Source organism: Phacochoerus africanus, chromosome 7, assembly GCF_016906955.1.
Source record: "Phacochoerus africanus isolate WHEZ1 chromosome 7, ROS_Pafr_v1, whole genome shotgun sequence".
Taxonomy (NCBI): domain Eukaryota; kingdom Metazoa; phylum Chordata; class Mammalia; order Artiodactyla; family Suidae; genus Phacochoerus; species Phacochoerus africanus.
The window spans coordinates 82,162,183-82,184,496 of NC_062550.1; the positions used below are offsets into that span (position 1 = coordinate 82,162,183).

General features: G+C 53.8%; 1 protein-coding gene across 3 annotated transcripts in view; it reads right to left on the minus strand.

The window, feature by feature from the left end:
• COL2A1 (collagen type II alpha 1 chain) overlaps positions 1-18,085 on the minus strand; it is a 30,404-nt gene extending 12,319 nt beyond the window's left edge. Inside the window, exons 1-23 of one of the 3 annotated variants that reach the window (XM_047788082.1) lie at positions 17,783-18,085; positions 13,457-13,663; positions 12,042-12,058; positions 11,808-11,840; positions 11,666-11,698; positions 11,514-11,567; positions 11,250-11,351; positions 10,157-10,234; positions 9,481-9,525; positions 9,322-9,375; positions 8,626-8,679; positions 7,859-7,912; positions 7,434-7,487; positions 7,253-7,306; positions 6,923-6,967; positions 6,314-6,367; positions 3,546-3,590; positions 3,022-3,075; positions 1,474-1,572; positions 1,115-1,159; positions 924-1,022; positions 697-750; positions 208-315 (exon numbers count right to left, since the gene is read on the minus strand). In XM_047788082.1, the coding sequence (XP_047644038.1) occupies positions 208-315; positions 697-750; positions 924-1,022; positions 1,115-1,159; positions 1,474-1,572; positions 3,022-3,075; positions 3,546-3,590; positions 6,314-6,367; positions 6,923-6,967; positions 7,253-7,306; positions 7,434-7,487; positions 7,859-7,912; positions 8,626-8,679; positions 9,322-9,375; positions 9,481-9,525; positions 10,157-10,234; positions 11,250-11,351; positions 11,514-11,567; positions 11,666-11,698; positions 11,808-11,840; positions 12,042-12,058; positions 13,457-13,663; positions 17,783-17,867 (1,527 nt within the window). In that variant the 5' untranslated portion in view covers positions 17,868-18,085. Of the gene's footprint in view, positions 1-207; positions 316-696; positions 751-923; positions 1,023-1,114; positions 1,160-1,473; positions 1,573-3,021; positions 3,076-3,545; positions 3,591-6,313; positions 6,368-6,922; positions 6,968-7,252; positions 7,307-7,433; positions 7,488-7,858; positions 7,913-8,625; positions 8,680-9,321; positions 9,376-9,480; positions 9,526-10,156; positions 10,235-11,249; positions 11,352-11,513; positions 11,568-11,665; positions 11,699-11,807; positions 11,841-12,041; positions 12,059-13,453; positions 13,664-17,782 lie in introns of all 3 variants that reach the window. The other 2 variants (XM_047788081.1, XM_047788083.1) reach the window with 2 other exon arrangements.
• Positions 18,086-22,314: the final 4,229 nt, after the last annotated feature.

Below are 22,314 nucleotides of genomic sequence, written 5' to 3' on the forward strand. Positions count from 1 at the left end.
TGGGAAGGAGATCCCCTGTTTCATGTCATCCTGGGGGTGAGGGATACAAATAAGAAGGTGCCCTATCCCCATCAGATGGGCGGTGGGTGGAGAAAAGAGAAGTATGGTGTCCAGAAGGCCACAGACTTGGCAGAGCCCCAGAGCCACAGGGATTCAGCTCCCATCCTTGGGTCACGCCCCTGAGCATGGGGCTCCTGGCTCACTTACTCTTTCTCCAGGGGGACCGGCAGGCCCAGCACCACCAGGCTCTCCACGGGCACCTCTTTTGCCTTCTTCACCAGCAGGACCAGGGGCTCCTTGGGGACCAGCAGGGCCCTGAAAACCAGCACAGAGAAACAGGATGAGTCTTCGCCTGGTGCTGCAGCAAGCACGGGCCTGGCCTGCAGAGGTAGTGGTTGTGGCTACAGTTTCAGGGTGGGGGGGACCTGGGGAAAAGGGGTCATGAGGGATCAGATGGGGAAGGGCAGATGTGGCCCAGTGGGAAGCGATTACAAAGTTCGAATCAGTCAAGCTGGTCAAGCCAAAGATGGGAGCTGAAGCTGCATCAGCTTCTCAACCTGGTTGTAGCTCTGCTCCAGGCACAGCCTGTGAGGGCCCAGATGAGGGGCTGGGGGCTACTGCAGAGGTGGGCAGTGGGCCAGCGGCGGCCACAGAGCAGTGACTTGGAAAGACAAGAGCTGGTGGGCAGATACGCACCGGTTCTCCCTTGGGGCCTTGTTCGCCTTTGAAGCCAGCAATTCCAGGCTCACCCTTGACAAAGGAGAAAGGCAGGTTCTCACATTCTCTTCTTTCCGTGACCCTGCCCCCACCTCCCAAGACCCTTGAAGGCATCCACTGAAGGACTCGGTGTGCTCTCAGGAAGGGGAAACGCAGGTGTGATTCCAGGGCCGTTGGTAGGACTTGGGGTTCCCTCTGGGTCTTACCGTTTGACCTTTCGGGCCCAGAGGACCAGTTGCACCTTGAGGGCCGGGTGGACCACGGGGCCCAGGGAAGCCAGGAGCACCAGCAATGCCAGGAGCACCCTGTCGGCATGAGCAGAAAGAGGGGCATCAGGAAAGAGGTTGAGGAGGGACTGACCCCACCGGGAGGAGCCAAGTCTGAGGGCAGAACTCACAGCAGATCCTTTAGCTCCAGGAATTCCATCAGTTCCAGGGTTACCCTGAAAAAGGAGACAGTGTCATTATAAAACAAGCAGCAAAGAATAAACGCCAGCCACTTCCCAGCCATCCCAGGCCGCAGGTTCAGGGGTGGGCCAGCAGCGGCCCATTCCAGGTATGGCCCCGCTGGACATTTCAAGGGGAGGCCGGGTGATGGAGGGCGATGTCTCTAGAGACAGGGGCAGGGGTGGCAGGCTTTGAGCTGGAAAGAAGGTTTGATGATTGGGGCACTGTTTTCCTCCTAGCTAGGCACAGGGTCAAGTGTGCCAAGGCCTCAGACCCCAGACCCTTCAGGCCAAAGAAAAACTACACTTACAGAGGCACCAGCTGGCCCAGGAGACCCAGGATTTCCAGGTTCACCTCGAGGACCTTGGGCGCCTTCAGGACCTCGAGCACCAGTGGGGCCAGCTTCACCCTGAGAAGAGACAGGGAGGAATGGAGTGAGGACAGGTCACGGAGACAGAGATCTCTCAAGGGCCAGCAACAGTTCAGGACAAGCTATACGAATGCACCACAAAGCCTGGTCCTGCACCTGTGCCCCTGGCATGTGAGCACTCGGGGTCCCACCCGTGTTCCCACGTGGGCCGCCTGGCTGAGCCTGCAGCTCTGGTGACTTCCTGCCTCACCCACTCTACTCTCCATCTTCCCGCCAGACTGTGACCATGACGAGTGAATACACGGTTTCATGCCACAGCCCGGGCGTCATGCTGGGCCCGTCAACACCCATCAGAAAAGCCGGAGCTGGGCGATTCTGCCAGCCCAGCATCACGGGATAAAGGATGGCTGGCTGAGATGGGCAGGCATCTCTACCTCCCCTTCCCCACATATTTCCTCTTTCACTGAGGCCCTCAAACATCTCAGCTCAGGGCACCACTTGGCTTTTATCTGGCTGATGTGTGAACCAGGCTCTGGTCCAAGCCTGCCTGAAGGACGCCAGAAAGCCAGGCAAAAGCAAGCCGGGACCAGCGCCCCGCCTCTGCTTTTCCCAAAATGGCCTCTGCTTTTCCTTTCATTTTTTCCTGAAAGTTACAACTGGCTGCGATGTGGGCTCTCTGGACGGTGAAGTCCCCGGGGAGGACTGCTGACCTGGAGAGAGGGCAGAGGCTCCTCAGGTTTCTTTTCAGAACATTCTTGCTTCACTTTTGTAATTATTATTTTCTAGGGGTCAGGCCCCCTCACCTTCCGCCATCCCTCTTCACAATGGGTCTCCTTCACCCGGCTCCTGGGGCCTCAGACACTGTCTGGTTGCCATGGGAACACCCCCCCCCCCCCCCCCCGAGGGGAAAGGCAACCTGATGCCAGTGACCACATGGAGGCTCCTTATTCATGTCCTGGCGGCACCGGGAGAGAATTCCCAGGGACACACCGCGCGTTGGAATCCCTCCTGGGCCACAGGCACAGGGGCCTTTCCCTGAACTGGCTGACCTCCCGCTGGCCTCTCTTAATCCTCGGAAGAACTCTATTAACACGGCTTGGAAGAGCCAGGCCTCCCAAATGAAGCAGGGGTGAGAGGAAGCCTGGAACCATCTCCAAGCCTGCTTCCCTCCAACTCCCTGCCGGGTCTAAAGTCAGCTAAGCTTTTGCCTTCTATCCTTCAGCTCCTGGTCTTCTGCTCCCTCTCAGGGCTTGGCTGTCTCCCCATCTTTGGCTGTTCCCCACTCTGAAGCTATAACTGCACCTCCAGCTTTTTTTTATCATTCCACCTTCCTTTCCCTTCTAGCTGGTGACTCCGTGAAATGCCTAGCTTGTTCCTTGCCTCCGTGAAGAGCGGCAGCAGGTGCAGCGGGGCACGCCTCGGAAGGGGAGGGGCATTGTGGGGTAGGGGCCAGCAGCCGGGGTTATAGGGAGAGGGCAGGACACGCACCTTGGCACCGGGAGCACCTGGGAAGCCAGGACCGCCAGCAGGACCCACGGGACCCTGGAAGAAAGATGCGGGTGGAGAGGTGAATGCCTCTCTCCAGCCTCCAAAGTGAGCCACCCCCACACCGCACATGCCTTCCCACCTTTGTGCTGGATCTTGTGCTACCTCCATTGTAACTGAACGTCCCTGGATGAAAACTGTCCCCACTGCCAGTGTCCCCAAGCCTGGCTTCATAAGGCAAAGCATGTTTCTGACTATGTCCACAGTGAGAAGCGGGTGACTCTTTCACCTCCCTCTACATCCCTCCTCAAAAAAAAAAAAAAAAAAACCTGCCGAGAGGGGTGGCCAAGAAAAAGGAAGCATTGCTTCGAGGCTGGACATCAGCATGTTCTCAGAGTAGCGACAAATTATTCCTTCCCCTTCCCAGGAGGAGCCAGAGCACCGCGTGGGTACTGAGCAAACGTTGCAGCTTCACGGGGCTGCTGACCGGGACTCAGGTAAAACGCCCCATGACAAAGTGAACTTACCGGAGGCCCTGCAGGGCCTGGTTGACCGTCGTTGCCCCGGGCACCCTGTGAGCGAGAAGGAAGCAGCCTGGTGAGACATGTCCTCCGGTCCAGTCCCTCCCTGCCTGGCCTATCCACACGGGGCCCTGGGCTGAGCAGGAGGCTGGAGAGGTGTGAGCTGCGGGAGGAAGCAGCCCCAGGACCCTCCGTGGGGGCTTTGAGAACCAAGCAATCAATGGGCCTGTTCTCCCCGTAACACAGCTTGGGTCGTTTCCCATCTAGTGCATTGTTTCTTTCTTCCTTTTTCTTTTTTTTTTTTTTTTTTAAATTTTTACCGTCGCCCCCGTGGTATATGGAATTTCCCAGGCCAGGGATTGAATCTGAGCACAGCTGCTACCTATGCCATAGCTGTGGCAACACTGGGTCCTTTAACCCACTGAGCCAGGCCAGGGATGGAACCTGAGCTTCTGCAGTGACCCAAACCACTGCAGTAGGATTCTTAATCCATGGCACCACAGTAGGAACTCCGGTTCCATTGTTTCTTAAACTTCCATTTAGACCCCAAATATCTCCAACTTCAAGGCCAAATTATCATTTAAGGACTCAGTGAAATGGGCCAGAGGGAAATGAAGTAGCCAACCAGCAATCCTGACTTGGTTCTTCCTGCCTGTCACAGAGGAAATCACTTTCAGGGCTCATTAACCTCCTTGGTTAAGGCTTGGTTAACTCTAGCATCTGCACCCCGAATCCCACTCTCAACCCACAAGACAACCTGCTTCAAAGGAAAACAGAGAAGCAGCAGGATGTCTGCCCCCAGCCCGGAAAGAAGCTGTGTGATGGGGACAGGGCACCGGGATTAGCCCGAGGACCACATCTGAGCTCAGGCCCCCAGGACACCAAGGCTGCCGGCTCTTCCTATATAGTATTTGCTCTTTGAGGGCTCCCCCCACCCCGTCCGGGGTTTGTGGTGAGCACCTCCAGTATCTCTCTCAAGGCCTCCCAGGGCACCATTCAGCTAGGTAAAGCTGGGCCTGGCACCAAGGCACCAAGGCACCAGGTCTTTGGAGGGGACGGAGCAGGCCAGGGGGTGACTCTTCCTGAGCTGAGCCCCGCCTGCCTGCCTCTGCCTCTCCTCGGAGGCTGAAGAAGGATGCTTTAGGGGGAGCTCCTGTTTTAAATAAGAGTCAGATCTTCCTCCTGGCAGTGGTCCGTTTCCCCTGACTGAGACTCTCCAGGTTGGCATTAAACAGGGAAGCAGGAGAAGACTTAACAGAACAAAATGTCAGGGGGAACATAAAGCATTGGTCAGAGCCCCTTCTGGACCAGCCTGGCCACTTCAAGAAGTACCCTCCCTCCAGGGGTTGGCCAGAGGAGAGGCCCAGGCTGGCTATGAGGGCTGGCTGGCATCCAGGGCTCCCCTGGCCGCAAGGCTGGGGAGTGGGCACCATCTGGCCCAGAAGGGGGGTGGCACATGACCACTGCAGGCAGAGGCCCACCCAGCCCCCATCCCAGGTCCAGTCTTGACACCAGGCCTGCACTTGGAACTACGTGACATTTTCAGTGTGCTCCTGCCAAATCCTGTGCCCGTCCTACCAGCCTGACTACCGTGGGGATAGAACCAGCAAGGAGAAGCAAGAAGCAAGGTCTCCTGTGCCCAGGAAAGTAGGGGAACAGAGGTGCAGCCCATCTGTACCCCTCACGGGGTGTGGCCACCATGGCTCCAAGCCTGGCCCAAAAGCCACAAGCCAGGTCTTGAGGATCTGCAGAAATCACAGTGTTTCTTGGCAGGCCCAGCGCTCCCTAATCCCCTCACACAAAGGGACCCTGGGACAAGCCACTTCAGCAGCTCTGGCTGACAAACGGGGGTCGAGGCTGCTTGTTATTCCACTGATCTGCTTTTGAGGGAAATTTCTGCCAAAACAGATACATTATCTGGAAAGCAGTGCCACGGAGTGACATTGATTTACTTTGGCTGCCCCTCAAGGACCCGTGAGGAGGGGTCTCAGAGCTTGGGTGGGTGGGGGGGCACAAAATCAACAGCGAGTTAATCTTTCTTCAACGCAGCTTTCATCATATCACTCGCCTGGCCAGGCGCCCCCCCCGCCCCAAGGGCTCTTTCTTGCTAAGGGATGAGAGCTAAACGCCTGCATCCCCATCCCTGCAAATCCCACACTTGACTTCCCCCGTTAACAAGCAGCCACCAGAGTCCGAGGCTACAACGCTTTGTTTCTTAAGCTACTCAACCTTTCCGTGCCTCAGCTGCTGCTTCTCTCAGATGGGGAGGACCAGAGAATCTCAGAGGATGTGAGGGAAGATTAGATGAGACAAAGCATCTCAGGTATTAAACAAAGGACGTGCCCTTAAAGCGGCAGCCACTGGTGTGTCAGAGTCACCAGCGAAGCAGCAATGTCAAGGACACAAAGTGGACACTAACTCTTCTACTTTTCTAGAGCAGCATCTGAGCAGCCAGAAAGAGTAAAAAAGAGCATCAGTTCAAATGGGATTGACTGGGATGTGGGTGGAGCTGCCGAGGGGGTGATCTGAATCATCACACTGGTTAAGGAGACGCCGGCCCTCACCAGCCAGCCCTCCCACAGCCGGCTCCCAGTCCTCGGACTAGAGCAGACCCAGCCCGGGAATTTGTGGCCAGCGTGCCGAGAGCGAATCCTCGTGGAAAGATGACACAGTCTTCGCCTCTCGGGGTTGTTTTGAGGGTCGGGCGAAATAAGCCAAGTGCAAGTGCCTTGTAAACTCAAAAGTCCTGGCTCTGGGTCTTGTCAATTACTCACCGCAGCGCCGGCAGGGCCAGTCCGTCCTCTCTCACCAGGCAGGCCGCGGGGACCCTGGAACACACCCCAGAACGACACAGGCGTGAGCTGGTTCAACAACACTCTGCAACCATCACTTAACCTGCAGGCCCTTCCCAGACGCCGGAGGGGAAGGGGCACGCATGCTCAGGAGGCAAAGGTGTGGATGCCCCTGATCCCACCTTCCTCACTCATCAGGAGGCCTTGCATCACCCCAAAGGTCTTTCTGCCCCGGGGCACAACACATGCTCCTGTTGTTACCTATCAGGAGCCTTGTTATAGGCCCATCTTGCTTCTTGTGATAGATGAACCCCCCAAATGTTGAAAATAGTTGTATACATTGAAGCATCACCTTAAGAGTGTTAACAGGACTCTTTTGAGGAAGTGTTGGGGAACCCTGAACAAATCATCTAGTTGATACATTTAGCTTTTTGCTCATCATCAGATCAACCTACAAAATTGAATATCTACTTTGCACAAAGGGAGCAGTGGCATTTACAGCGGCACCATCTGCCAGGCTTTAGAAGGTGCCTGAAGAATGTCTGGAGCCTCACCCCCCCACCCCACCCCCAGGGGGATGCTCATACTCACCATTGGGCCTGGAGAACCATTCTCTCCTGGGGAACCACTCTCACCCTGGAAAAGAGATGCCGAGGGTCAGTGACTGGGGCCCCGCGGCCAAGCCCCAGACAACTCCCGTGGAAGAAGCTGAAAGCTCTGGTTATTTCAGCTAGCACTGATGCCCCCAGGCTGTAGTTCTGTGAGGGACAATTTCCAGAGCCTTCCAGACTGGCTGTTTATCCATTAGGATGCAGTGCTGGTCATTCCTAATCCAAACTCTTTGGACGTCCTCACGCCACCAAGCTCAAGGGCATTTCCTCATCATTCGTCCCCCATCCCCATAGGCTTTCTGGCCCTTACCTTCACGCCTGGAGCACCAGCTTCTCCCTTAGCACCATCTAGACCTGGGTAACCCTACGGGACAAGAGAAGACATCCAGTCACACTTCCGGGGAAGCCGAAGAGGAAGATTCAGGTCCCCAAAAGCCTTTCTCCCCCTTGGTCATTCCCCTCCTTCCAACACCCTCGCCCGGGATACTTACTCTGTGACCTTTGACACCAGGAAGGCCTGGGGTTCCTGGGAAGCCGCGAGCACCCTGCAATCCAAAGAGATGTTCAGGGCACCGAGCAGATCCGAGTCAAAGCTGCCCTGGGCTGCTGGAGAGCCTTGGGAGCCAGGTCCCTAGGCTGCCCGGGAGCAGCAGAAGCCCAGCACTGGGACCATCAGTTCATCCCAGAATCGCCCTCCCTGTGCCTCGCCCCATCTTGAGCAAAGTAGCTATAAAGAGCTGCCAGCCTCCCAGGGCCTGCACTAGGAGACCTGGTCATCAGCATGAAGGCAGGAGGGAGTGGGGACTGTTGGAATTTGAGGAGGGAGCGAAGGGAGAGCTGGTAGGAGACCACAGCTGTGGCTACAAAGAGGGAGCCCCTGGGAAGGAGTCTGAGGCTGGGAAAGGCGGAGCTTTACCTGAGGGCCAGGAGGGCCTCTCTCGCCAGATTTTCCAGGCTTTCCAGCTTCACCCTGCAGGGAGAGAGACATACCTCAGCTTCCCCAGAAGACACATTAGCACAGCAGAGGGGCGTCTCTCCCCCTTCACCTGCCATGCCTTTTCGCGCCTGCTTCCTCAGCTGCCCCACCTCCCTCAGATCCCTGACCCCCCCCAGTGCCTTTCCTGGGTCAGCTGCCTCCGTCCCCATGGCCTCCAGCCTTTGCTGATGGGCTCCCTCCCTCCTCTCGGTGGCGCTGCTGACCCGCTTCCTGCTCCCTAACCTGGAGACACTTCCACTGTCTCATGAGACTCACAACAGCTCAAGTGCCAACTCTTGTCGCTTCCCTTCGTTTGCATCCCTTGCAGACATCCTGACTTTGGGCTGAGCTTTTCCTAACGCATTTACAATTAAGATAACGTTGGGCCGCCTGAGGGTTTGTTTTTCCTTCTCTACATCTTTTCCCCTTGTGTTTCCCTCTCCCTTCTCTCATGTCTCACTTTCCCTTCCTGGAGCTAATGATGTTTTAATGATGTCCCTTCCCAGTGGGTCCAAAGCCCTCCCCAGGGCACTTGCAAGCTAAGTTGCTGGTGGCCATGTGGACAGTAGTCAGAGTCCGAGTCTGCACCCCTAGGATGCCTGCACCCCGGGCCGCCCCAAGGGTGCCTCTGCGTCACTGCCCAGCACCCCCTCTCCAGGGCCCTTCAAGTGCGGCGGCCACGTGTTGGACTTCTCAGGTGTACTCACATCATCACCAGGTTTTCCAGGGGGGCCAGGAGGACCTCGGGGACCCATGGGACCCTACAAACAAAAGAAGAGAGTTTAAGCAAGGAGCTTCCTACTGGCCAAGCGGTTAAGGATCTGGCACTGTCACTGCTGTGGCTTAGGTCACTGCTGTGGCAATGGTTCGATCCCTAGCCTGGGAACTTCCACACGCCACAGGCATGGCCAAAAAAAAAAAAAAAAAAGAGAAGAAGAAGAAGAAAAAGAATTGGAGCAACATTATAAATCAATTATATTTTAATTTAAAAAAACTTTTTTAAAAAGAGAGTGTTGGAGAGGGAAAACATCTAATCCATGGACAAAACTTTGGGACTGTTGCTTTTGGAAGCGAGTTATCTTCTAAGGAATAAAAGATGAAAGAACCCACTTTGTGCCGAGAGAGAGCAGAGGTACAGAGCGGATCACAGAGGGAGGCCGCGGACAGCACGGGCCAGGGGTGACCCAGAAAGAGGACGGAGATGACAGAGTTCCGGGTCGTCCTTGTCACATTTGGGTCTCTGTCAGAGCTCTCCCAGAGCTAAGAGGGGACGTCTGGGTTTCCTCTGGGCCCTCCACCGTGGGAAAGAGCCAGGCAGAGCCAGGGAGGTGAAAGGACCGGGGTCTGAGTGGTACATGCGGGAAGCCCCCATGGAGGAGGGCAGGGCCCCGGCTGGTACTCACCGACACGCCAGGCTCTCCAGGTTCACCAGGGTTGCCTTGAAATCCTTGAGGTCCCTAAAAAGTAAAGTGAGGACACCCAGTTGATCCCCACAAGCTATATCAGGGTGCTTGAAAGCATCTGTTGTCTCCAGTTCCCGAGAGCAAAGACCCAGTACTTACAGGAGCACCAGCAGGGCCTGGAGGTCCCCGAGGTCCCATGGGGCCCTGCATTGGGACAGAAAATGAGGGCATTTACTGGAAATGCCTCCCCCTCCGCCTCCAGGGTGCCACCTCCTCCCAGCTAACAGCCCAGACAATGGACAAGGAGTGACTCTCTGGGCAGGGGGCCTGCCACCACTGCTCCCTCTCATTTCCCGCTCCCCGCGCAACAATCTATTTTTATTGATAGGTACCATTTGGATGGAGAAGCTGGCCTGGCTTTCTCCTGGACAGCAGCCATGTTTACTAAAGTCTGAGTTTCATTTAGCATGTGCCAAGTGGGAGCTGCAGGGCTGAGATTTCCTGCTGGAAGTCTTGTGGATGCTGGAGAACAGTGGCTGCTGTCTGCATTCTTCAGTTCTCATTCCAAGAGCAATAGCAACTGGCCTTCTAACAGATCAGCCTATATGCTTCTCTCCACCCTCATTCTTCTTAGTCACTCCAGCGCATCATTAAAACTGGCATCCGTCACCATTAAAAACCAAATGCTTTGGGCTAGCTAAACGGGAGGTTATGTAACTGATGGGGACGAGCTGCTCTCAGCAATTATCTATCAAGTGAGATTGTCAGAGTCTCTGGCTCTGCTCAGGGCCACCTCCTGCCATTTTGGCTGCAAAGAACTGGCGTCTCTTCTTACCATTGGTCCCTGCATGACTCCCATCTGGGCGCCACCAGCCTTCTCATCGAATCCTCCAGCCATCTGGGCAGCGAAGTTCTGCAAATAAACCCAACCACATGAAAAGCTTGAGAGGCCCTATGTTTCTCCTACTCGACTAGGTAAGCCATATCTGGATAGAAACAAACAAACAAACAAACAAAAACCCAACTCTATTTAGATAAACTCTAATTGTTGGAGACTAACCTAGCATTGAGCAAAATTACTAATGATTCCTGAAAAATAGTTTGGGAAATGGGTTATTAGATGACAGTGGCATAATCACTTCCCTGGGAGATGAAGTGTTATTGGGAAGAGTATCCACTGCTTGCATTTAACTCTGTAAGGTTTTTCCTAAATTCTAAAATATGAGGTACATTATTTAATATAAATTGAGAAACCTAACTAAAAAATATCACTTTTAAAGTTTTTTTTTTCTTTTTCTTTTCTAAGACTTTACTGCCCTGCAAAAAGACTAAAATCAACAGTCCTGAAGTATTTTAGCAGGGGATGAAATAAGGCATCTGGGGCCATTTGAGTTTAAAAATTTACATCATAGCAAACATCAAGATGGCAAACCTGCAAAAACTGGGCAATAATATAATTTGTTGTTTGGTTTGATTCCAAAAATGACTTTAGCCACACACCTCCACTCACAGGGGCTCTTTCATGAGAATAAAGAGTGGCTTGGAATGTACTTGGCAAAGATGAAAACTCAATGTTTTCCAAGGACAGTGGTCACTCTTCTTCCAGGGAACTCTAAGTGCCTAGTCATCCTTCCCCTAACCCCACACCCACTCCCAAGATTCAGCCACACAGTAGAGATGCCAGGAAGCCAGGTAACTGAAGACTTTCTTTGCAGAACCCCAGTGAGTGAAAAAAGTCCCTTAGCGCCCCAGGCTCATGCCTACTTGTGTTTCTACCAAATTACAGGCCTGGGGGAGAAGCCCAAGGACAGACTGTGCTCACACGGCTGGCGGCCCTGGGAGCCAGCCAGGTAAGTGTGAGTAGTAATTTAGAAGCCACGCTTCTGGGGGGGACAGCCTGAAGGAAGGGGGGACACAAGGATACTTACTCCACCAAGGCCAGGGGGACCAGGGGGACCAGGAGGACCAGGGGGCCCAGGATTTCCAGGGGTTCCAGGCTCTCCATCTCTGCCACGAGGTCCAGGAGCACCCTTGGAAGAAAGAGAAAGAGGCCCCAATGTGAAGCAGTGTTTGGGCAAGACCCATCTGTCCACAGACCGCCCTGGAGGAGGTGGTCGGGCATCTGGGGGAGGGAGCTTGGAGAGCCCGGTTGTCCACAAGGGTCAGGGAGCATTCTTACATTCTCTACTTACTTTTTCACCTTTGTCACCACGATCACCTCTGGGTCCTTGTTCACCTGCAGGTCCCTGAAGATGAAGAAAATGTTGAGATGACAGCAAGACCAGGGGCCTGCAGATCAGTAACTCAAGGAAGGCATGGTGGAAGGGACGTCTCCTGCTCTTACCTGAGGCCCAGGAGGTCCTTTGGGTCCTACAATCTGTAAAAGAGAGACACACACCCCCCCAGGGTGGCAAGTTAGAGGGGACCACAAGGAAAAGACCCAGGGAGAGTAATAGATGCTCCACGGGTGTATAATTCGGACTTACATCTTTGATGTCTCCAGGTTCTCCTTTCTGTCCCTGAAATATGAAACACTGTCAGGACTGAACCAAGCAAGCCCACCAAGCCCCAAGCACAAAACCCTGCTCAGCAGCCCCTGCATCGAGGTGGCCTTGATCTGTGTTGATGTCGAAAACCACAGGCTAGATGAGCATAGCATTGCTTCTGAAGAAGGAAATATAAAGGCAAAAGAAAAAGCAAACAACAACAAGAATCCTCACCTTTGGTCCCAGTTGCCCTGCAAATGGGAAAAAACAGAAGGAGAAGGTAAGATTTGTGAGATGGGTGAGTACAACTTCTTGTCACTCAAGCACACTTCAAGGGCTCAAACAAAGAAAGGGACACAACCAGGGAAGGAGGCAGCTTCCTGTTACTCCGGTGAACCCCTCTGTTGAGGGTGTTAGGGTCCTGGAGTCGCTGAGGTCCCGTGAGGAACAGAGATGACCCAGACTTTGTTATTCAAAAAGCTGTCAGCATGCAAAATAATGGGGGGGGGGGCTACAAAGAGAAAATGAAGAACTCAAGATCTAATCAGCCACCAAGAAAGAAAGCACTTGAACCTGAGAAACTGAGAGAGTCATTCTCTCCTCTTCCCCACAGGGGAAGAAGTCCTTCCCAGAGCCCAAGCTCCCTACCTCCTCCCCTTCTCCACCCCAGAAAAAGAGATAGGTAGTTAGAAAGGTCTTACATTCAAGCTGGGTCTCCGTGAAGCAAGCACAGAAAAACAGCAGAGCACAGGAGTTACAGAGGGTGTGGGGGCCAGTGCCACCCCCATCAGAACCCCCTCCCCCTTTGTAGCAGCGGAGGAGTAAAGGCTGTCAACGCTTCACTCATAGGGCCCCCCAGAAACCAGCTGGGGAATCTGGCCCATAAAGGCAGCTTCCCCAAGCAGCTTTGCGGTGGGGGGAGCAGGGGGCTGAAGGAAAGGCCACTGCTCGCTTCCCTTTCAACTGTCTTCTCTCTTTGAGCAGGAAGGGAACAGTGAGGGTCCCCAAGAGGCTTAGACATGTGTCACCACCCACACTACAGGGGGACAGGGTCCATGCTGGAGTGCTGGGGAGAGGGCTGCCAGCCCCTGTGCCAGCTGGGAGTTAACAACAACCCAGCAGAGGGCAGGTGGCCCCATCTCCACCCTTTTCCTCAATGCCTCCTCCTCCTAGTAACTTGCCTCCAACAGAGGCCAAAACAAAAGGAAACTTCCCCCCCCCCCCCGCCCCCCGCCGCCCCATGTTCTGTGTTTCAAAGGTTTCAAACCAGCAGAGGCTTCTCTGCTCTGAAGGCCCTGGACCTGGAGGCCCCCTAGGGGTGTGGGTTACAGAGGAGAATAGAGCTGGTTTGGCCAGAATGACCACGGTGGCTCTGGTCATTTGGAGAGGTGGTTCCAGACAGGATGCTCCAGCTCTTGGAAGCCTATTTTTCGGAGGTCTTAGGGGAGGAGGGACCCCTCTAAGTGCATCAGGCTCCCTTAGTCTCAACCTGCAAGCGAGAAGCGGCCTTTCCTTTCAGCCTCGGCTGCTGGGGTGCCATGGATAACCAGGGCCTCGGCTTCACAGAGGTGACCGGCATCCATGGCAGGGCATTTGCTGCCCTGGCAAGTAATTTATTTATGTGGAATAGGAAATAAATAAATTACAACCACTGGCAGTGGCGAGGTCGGTGGAGCAGATGGGGCAGCACTCTCCGAAGGGGGTCTCGGGGCTGAGGCAGTCCTTCAGGTCTTCACAGATTATGTCGTCGCAGAGGACAGTCCCAGTGTCACAGACACAGATCCGGCAGGGCTCGGGCTTCCACACATCCTTATCATTATACCTCTGCCCGTCCTGCACGCAGCTGCCAGCCTTCTCTGCACCAGGGGTGGGGGCGGGGGAAGCAGAGAGCCCAGGGAAGGCGGGGGTGAGGAGCCAGAAGAGAAAAAGAGAAAGGGGATGCATGTCAACTTGGCATAATTCAAAGGCTGAAGAATGGGGGCTGGGGCCGCCGGAATAGAGAGAACTCCAGCGCTGTTCCCCTTGAGATATCACCCATGCTTCCATGTAGTCAATGGCTATGTGCTGTGCGCCTTGCCCTCTGCTGTCTATTCACCAGCGAACGTCCTGACCCAGCAGGGAAGGTGAGCAGGCCGACTGTGCCCCAGGATGTGGGGGTCGGGGGCAAGTTAGATTGGGTTGAGATGAGCCTCTGAACGTGAACTTGGGGACTGTCAAGATAGAGGAGGGGGGGGGAAAGGGGGAGACACCCCTTCTCCCCCAGCACAGGAACAGGGGCCGGCTTTTTTCTGCCTTCCTCTAGGAATTATGGGATTTGCTACGTACAACTGACAGCTAAAATTCAGAAGGCATGTGGAAAATTCTCCTCACAAAAATTAGACTCTATAAATCAAACAGCCAGGCTCCAAAAGAGGATATGCACATATGCGGGTGGGAGTGGGGGTGGAAGGAGGAGCTATGAGAATCAGGATCTTGTCCCATGCTTTAAATCAGCAGATTAGAACCAGTTGGGGAAGGGGGATAGGCCCAGTCAAATAACACCGCTTTGGACCCAAGGATGCTAATAAAATGCCCTGGGAGGCAAGGAGGGCCAAAGAACCCCTCCCATCTGCCTGCCTTGACCTCCAGCTGTAGCCCTTTCTGAAAGGAGCGACCTCGCTTCCACCTAAAAACCAAAGCCCAATTTGGGGGGGGGGGGCGGGGTCGTGTCAAGGGGACAGAAGAGGGCTTTGACTGTCCGGTGCCAGCTAAAATTAGCCAGTCCGTGCCTGGCCTCCTCCAAGAACGCAGACCAAGAATGGCATGGACGAGTCCCTCTCCACGAGTGCCCTGCCGTCTGGAATTCACCCTGCAAACGAAGCCTGTGCTGACAAGAGCGCTCCGGAGAGCGCCAAGCACTGCAGAGCCCGCACCACGTGCTAGGGAGCGCCCAGTGCTGTTTTTCTCATCAAAATCCCCAAAGCACTGGCGGCGGCAGGGGATGAAGAATAGGAAAGGGCCACAAACCAGGTGGGCGGAGAAAGAAAGCCGCCTGTCCCCTGCTCTTTAAAGAGGCGCTGAAAGCTAAACCTTTCTCTTTTTCTTTTCCACTAGAAAAATCCCACTCAGCCTTTAGGCGAGATAATCACGGGAGGGTAGAGGGGTCCGAGGGTCTATACAGATGTTGCTGGGACACACCCACCGCTAAAATAGGTGGAGCTGTAGAAAGCAAGCGATGGGGAGGGAGGAGAGGTTATTGGTCACCAGTCCCGACGAAGAATCCACCCTCACTCTAGAGGAAGGGGCGAGGGGGAGGAGAGCAAAGTGCTGGGAGAAGGGGGTACGCCCCGAATGTGGATCGGATTTCCCTCCGAAGGGCCGCCCCTGGATGCGCAGGCGGGGCGTATGGGCCGGCCCGGCAGTGCTGGGTGTGAGAGCCGTTTGGTGACTCTTTGTGGCTTTGATTCTGGCCACGGCTTGCCCACAGACACCGGGAGGGTGAAAAGTGGGATTAAATGACTGCCCCAGAAAGGAGCCAGCCCCGTAACCGGATCTCCTAGGTGTGGATGGAAGAGCCCAGCGCCACCATAATTGCTGTTCGAAAAACTGCTGCCGATAGCATCCCCGCGCGCCTGATCGGGTTCCCTTCATTACCGCAACGCAGTATAAGTGATTCTTTGTAGCAGGCCAATTAAAAAGTTACCTCTTTCGGGGAACTGTTTTGCTTCTCAGCCTCCTTGCTCAGGGTTGGAGCCCGGGAGGTGGCGGCGGGCAGGCACAGGGGGGCATTGTGGGAGAGGGGGTCGGGGAGTCCAGGGGAACCCACCGGACCTCGCCTCTCATGAATGGGGCTTTTCTCGAGCGCACACAGAGCCCGATTCACAGGTCTCCGTAAGGAACCAGTTTAAATAAATACGGGCAGCGTTTCAGCCCCATCTGGAAGCCATCGCTGCCAATCTCCCAACGCAAACAAGCCTCACAAAGGAGGATTGAGGTCTCTCCTCCGAGCTGAGGGGCACTTTCGGAGGCGAGGACTGTGAAATGCAGATGTGGGTCAAAGATTCCGCCGCCAATGTTTCTCAAACTCGTGGAAAGATGTGGAGGAGGGGCGCGCCCTAGCCCTAGGTTTCTGACATTCCTGACTTCCACGCAGGCTGCGTTTCCCCCACGTCACGTCTTTGGGTCCGCTGACCCAGGGGAGAGGGTTACAGAGCTGGGATGCGCCAGGGAGCAAAGTCAGCCGCTCCAAGACTCTCCCCTTGGGGGAAGGAGGAGTGACTGTAAGATTTGGGCCCAAGAAACTGCGGAATTCATTCCCTCCCAGGAAAGCTGCGACACGGAGAACGCTCTGCCACTTAAGTGAGCACCTCTAATACCAGATGGAGAATTTGGAAGTTATTTTAGAGTCACCTAGCTAATTCCATTGGGCACTAAGGCAGTGGTCAGCAAAGAAGACAGATTTTTAAGTGTGTACATGCAAATTTAGGACAAATATACAGTCAGTCCGAGCTGGAGCCGCTTACAGACACACCGTAGTCCAACAAGTGCCCGGAGCGCGCCTCCAGCTTAGCGCACCATTGGACACTCCGGGCCACCGGCCCCCGCCCTTGTTCCGGCTCTTTGCGCTGTGCCACCCGCTCCAGTCCTGCCCCTGCCCCAGTCAGCTACTCTAATGAACGGAAAGTCTTCTGGGCCCGCAGCCTTCTAAACTGTCTCTGGAGATAGCCTGGTGGCAAGCGAGACTGCATGGAGCCTCCAGCGGCAGAGGGACTGAAATTCCCATACACTGACCCCTTCAAAAAAAGCTTCCCCTGCGATTGATTTACAATCTGTAACATACAAAGACAGGGCTGGAATCCCAGCCGTCGGAAACGTGCCCAAACACATGGAAAAAAAAAAAAATCTTCTCTACCTAATACACTTTCCAGGCTTCATTTGTCCTAAATATAATCCCAGACAGTGGGACTTTACCAAAGGAGGCGATGGAAAGGGATGGAAAGGTACGGTTCGAATAGCCTTTGGCCTGGACTGTAAAACTGCCATCTCTAACTATATTCGGTTGAAACTGTTAAAGTAATCCACCGACCATGTCCCCCTCCTCTGCTACACACACACACACACACACACCCCTCTTGCAGAGCCTCGGTTAGTTCCAGAAACTTTTAGAAAAGTAACTCATTGTAGTACCTGGCCGGGGTGGGGGTTGGGGTTGGGGGAAGACTGCTGGGAGGGGGCGCTATTTTCCGGGGCGTTTGAAAAGCACAGTCTGGTTGGAATGTTATCGCCTTTCAGATGGCCTCTCCTACAGTAAGTTTCTGTACCCTTTAGAGGCAAGGGGAAAGCCGAGATGAACAGGGCTGCACCTGGCTCCTGGGCCAGCCGTGAGGGGGAGGGAACCCGCGAGAGGCGCTGAGGTCCCAGAGCGTCTTTCTGAAGCCTTTCTTTGTGGCCTCGAATTTCAAGCCACTAGTTTCAGAGCATCTCCTTTGTCTAACTCCCCTTTGAACCCCCAGACAGTAACCCCTGGACACGACTGCCAAGGCAACCCTTTGGCCCTTGCTGGCTCCTTCGCTCGTGCCTTTCGCTCTACTTCTCCTGATTGATGGGCCACAACCAGTTTTGCTGAACTCTGAGTGCTTCGAAGACGCAAGCTGGGTGCGTGTGCGCTTAGTTATCAAAGCTGATGGGAAAAAAGCTCGCTTAAATCTGTGCGCAAAACTCGGACCCAATACTTTGCTTGCTTAATATTCCTGCGCAACGTAGGGACCTGCAAATGCCTCCAACCGCGACTGGAGCGGAGGACGCTGGAACAGAGCCCCTGACTTGCAGACATCCGCGCGGCGAGCCCTTGGGCATCCTGCGCCCGTCTTGGCGCGCCTCGGCCCAGGAAACCTCTCTAACACTGACTTGCGGGCTCCAGAGGGGGAGAGGGCCTGGGAAGAGGATGCGGAGGGAAGGCACAGAAGGGTGGCAGGCAGGGGCGGTGGGCGACTTACGGACATCCTGGCCGTGACACCGAAGGACAGCGGCGACGAGCAGCGTCAGCAGCACCAGCGTCTGGGGAGCCCCGAGGCGGATCATGGCTCACCGCGGGGCCTGGCGGAGCCGGGCCCGGGCGGAGCGCAGCGAGGCGGCAGGAGCACGGCGTGGGTCCGGGTCTCTACCGCGCCCTCATGCAGGAAGCCCGTGGAGCAGGAGGAGGAGGCAGGAGACCCGGCAGCCCAGCAGCGCTCTGCGTCTTCTCTCCGCCGCGGCGCCGTTATATGCGCCCGGCCCCTCTCGAGGCTGGCGAACTCGCCCAAACCGCGGGCCGCCCCAGGCCCCCCGCGGGGTTGTAACCTGAGACCCCGCCCCTGGAGCCCGCCCGGGCCCAGCCGGAGCCCGCACCTGCCCGGGCTGGACCCCCCCTTCTCCGCTAGCCCTGCCGCCCGCCCCCTACCCCTAGTGTGCCGAGTGGCCTGATCGGGCGGGGCGCAGAGGCGGCCCCTATGCTCCCCCCACAACCCGAACTCAGGACTGCGGCGCTGCCCTCTCCGACCGCAGGCGGGAAGGGGGGCCTCCGGCCCCTCCCCTCGGAGTTCTGCCCGGATTGGAGGGGCGGGGGGTGTTTGCAGAGGCGCAGGCCGAGAGCCCTAGACGGTGGACGGAAAAGACTTGGGAAGGAGGAGGGGAAGCGGTAGAAAGGAGCAGCGGGGGAGGGAGAGAGGGGCAGCACCTTGGGACCTTGGGCGGGGGCGAGGGGGGCGAGGAAAAGAGAGCCGGGGGAGCCCACGAAGTACCTAGAGCTCTAAATCTTGGAGGCTGGCCAGCTGGGCCAAGCTTGAAGGGGTGGAGTCGTCCTGACCTTCTTCGAGCCCCTTCTCGGAGCACCTGGCCCCAGGGCGCCCACCTGGATGCTCAGAAAGACAGCCCCCACCCCACCCCACCCCCACCTCCTCCCCCATCCAGCTGTGCAATGAAGGAGCCTCCTCTGGAACCTCAGGAGGAGCCGAGCCAGGAAAGGGGCCTGAGTGTCCCACCACAGAGGGAGACCTATGCGAAGGTGTGGGGGGCGGGGGCAGACCGGGGGAAGGGGCTGCAGGAGACACTGAGGACGGAGAGAGGCCAGACGAAACCATGCGCGCTACAGATGTGGGGGATGGTCTAGTTCCAGGCTCAGACACCGTGTCTGCTCTTCGTGGCCCCGGTCGATGGGGAGTCGGGGTGGGGTGGGGGGAGTGGGTGCTGCCTTCCGGGCTCCAACAGCTCTGGCCAGGGACCATAGGGAGGGAGGAGGCCACTCCAGCAGGACCAAGTTGTTTGAGCCAGAGAAGAAGCCAGAATTTCCTAGTTGGCCCCCAGGCATCCCTTCCCACCTCATCTCACCTTCCCCAGCGAGCGCCTTCTGGTACCTTGGCCCAGCTGTCCTCCTCTCTTGGCTCCAGGTGTCTCCGTTAATGCCAGGAAGGAAAAGCCCCTGAAGAGAACCTCTTCCTCTTGAGTAAATGGTTCTCTGTCCCTGAGGATTGTAACATTCCCCCCAAAGAATTTTGGCAAAACGCAAACTTTCATGAAACTCAGAATTCGGAGTTTGACTTAACCAGAACTCCCCTCTCCAGCAGTAGGGCTCCTGCAGAGCTTTGCTCCTTGAAGCTGAAAGCACTAAAAAGCCGCTGCTTCCACCCAGGCTTCACTGGGGGCTCTAGGCTTCTCCTCCCTCTCTCCACCCGCCCCTGAGTCTAAGCTTCTCAGAGTAGAGCCCCAAATTCCAAGTGTGCAAAATTTAACTACTGTGCAAGTGTGCTGCCTGGAAAGTGAAGGAACATTCATTTTTTTAAAGAAATCCCTCCATGCTTTGTCTGGTCTGGATGGAGGCTGGTGAAGGATTTAAGCACTGGTTCCAAATTCTCTTCTACCTACGATTCCTTCCTTCACTCTTTTCCCATCCTCCTGCTCAAGGCTTTGCATTAAGCTCTGAACTTTTCCCCAGCCCTGGTCTCTGCCAGGAGAAAACAAGCCTCACTCACATAGTGTCCTATGCCCTCATTGAAGCCACAGGTCCTATTTTCCCCACCTGGAAGGTGGAATGACCAAATCTCACACGTTTCTTAAGACCCATGCATTAAAGCTACTCTGAGAGCTTTCTCTAATATTTCTAGGATACAGTGTCTCCCCGCCTTTCTGAATCCCCCTGGCATTTATAGACTGTATCCACAGCTATACTCTAAGCCATATATTTGTGTGTGCTGTTTTGATTCCCCTGTACCCCATATTCATTTGTCTTATCTTACCAATGAGCCTAGAATCTCCTTGGGGACAAGAACAATGCCTGGCACAATTTTAGCACAAAGGAGGATTTAGGTAAACCCCTGTGGACTAATGCATTTAGATGCAAAATAAAATTTATTTTATGATACAAGCAATATATATGCAGCTATAAAGCTAGACATTTATACAAATGACCTCAAATACAAGTGGCCATGAAATTGTCTGGTGGCTTAGTGGGTTAAGGATCTGGCATTGTCACTGCTGTTTTGCAGGTTTGATACCCAGGTTCTGTGTGCCATGGGTGTGGAAGAAAAAAAAAGAAAAAGGAAAAACGAAGTGGCCCTAAAAATTCAACCAAAAAAAGAGCTTTGATGAAAACACTAAAATATGTGAAAAAACTGAAACCTGTTTCAAAGTGATCTACTCCAGTGGGCAACAAAATGATACATCTGTTGCTAAGTTGCTCTTGATTTCATCCTCAGACTCTGTGATTCATCTTTTCAGTGAACTACATCTACATGTAAGAGCTCTAGAGTCTTTCCAATAATCATGGTTTGTTTGTGAATACAAAATTTAGTTCTCCACTCCCCATGGAAAAAAGTTTTTTCATCAGAGATAAGAACTGACAAAAGCAAAATAAAATTTAAAGTTGAAATTGGCAAAACCAAAATAAATGATAGAAATTATTTAAATTCTAGAGTCAACTAAACACCAATATTAGTATTTTAGCCACCCATGAATCCAAAAACTACAATTTCAAAACCTCTAATCTGTGACTCAGACTGGGTTTGAAACTATATGTGGGTTCAATAATTAAAAAAAAAAAATCACTGATTTGGGGCTTGCTTACCTGGCAATCTTATGAGCCAGCACATAGTCAAGAAACAGAAAAGAAGGAGAAATAAACCTGTGAGCTGAGGGAGAAGCAACACTCGGAATTCTGAGCAGCCAGAATTTGCGTTATGTACTGAAGCTTATGTATTTCATGTGTAGGAGTGTCCTTCTTACCCTGTGTCTATCAATTCGTAGTTTAGAGCTTGTATTAACAGGTAGTCATCTGATCTCACCAATTAGATGCAGAAACATTGAGGTAAGAGGAGAGCAGTTGATGAAACACAGTAGGAAAAGCAGGAAAGGACAATAAGAGAGGAGACAGAAAAGTAAAAAAAAAAAAAAAAACCAGGATAACCCAGGGGCAATAGGATAGGGATCAAGAGCCCGACAGTCCTCAATAGTGCCAGGGTGTATCCTGGTTTATAGCATCGGCTGCCATCCCTGTGGTCCATAATGATGAACTTAAATGCCCAATAAATTGTTAACTCAAGTTTAATATGGTCTCTTCGGGGAGACAGGGAAATCTGTATTCCATTTTAGAAAGATCTCCACTAAACATAATGAAAATAAATGTTCATTCATTTAATGTGAAAAATCTTATATCCTAGCAGTGTTCAATAGATGAGGAAGAACCGCAATGTCTAGAACTCTCTAGACCTGGAAACAAGGAGCTGCTGTTTTCCCCCACTTCGTGGAAGGACACCAGTGGCTAAGGATGAAGGTCCCACATGGCTTTCCTCATTCACTTACAGGAGTACAGCAGGCCTTTAAGCACAGCAGGCCTCACAGCAGGTAGAACAGTTAGAAATTAAACAGACACTGGAGTTCTTGTCGTGGCTCAGCGGTTAAACCTGACTAGCATCCGTGAGGACTGGGGTTCGATCCCTGGCCTCACTCAATGGGTTAAGGAATCTGGCATTGCCATGAGCCATGAGCTGTGGTGTAGGTTGCAGACGTGGCTCGGATCCCATGTTTTTGTGGCTGTGGTGTAAGCTATTGGCTGTAGCTCGGATTCGACCCCTAGCCTGGGAGCCTCCATATGCTGCAGGTGCAGCCCTAGAAAGACCAAAAAATAAAAAAATAAAAATAAATAAAATAAAAGAAAGAGAAAGAAATTAAACAGACACAATCAGTGTATCTACCCCAAATCAGACCAACTCAGTGAGACAGGTGGATTAAACTAGTCGTGTTGCATGGACAAAGTAAGTATTTCACTGTTTTTCTCTTTTCTATGGGGATAGTAAATTTAGATGTCGTATAGACCCAGCCTTATTGGGAAAGATATTTGTAGGTAGACCGTAAAGAAAATATCTCTTTCTCTCCCTCTACACAAATCCCATTTAAAAATAGTGATAAAGTGAGGAAGGAGTCACATTCCAAAGAGGTAAGCCTGCCCCAAATATGGCAGGTGGTGAATGCACACACTTGACACAGATGGCCAAGGTGG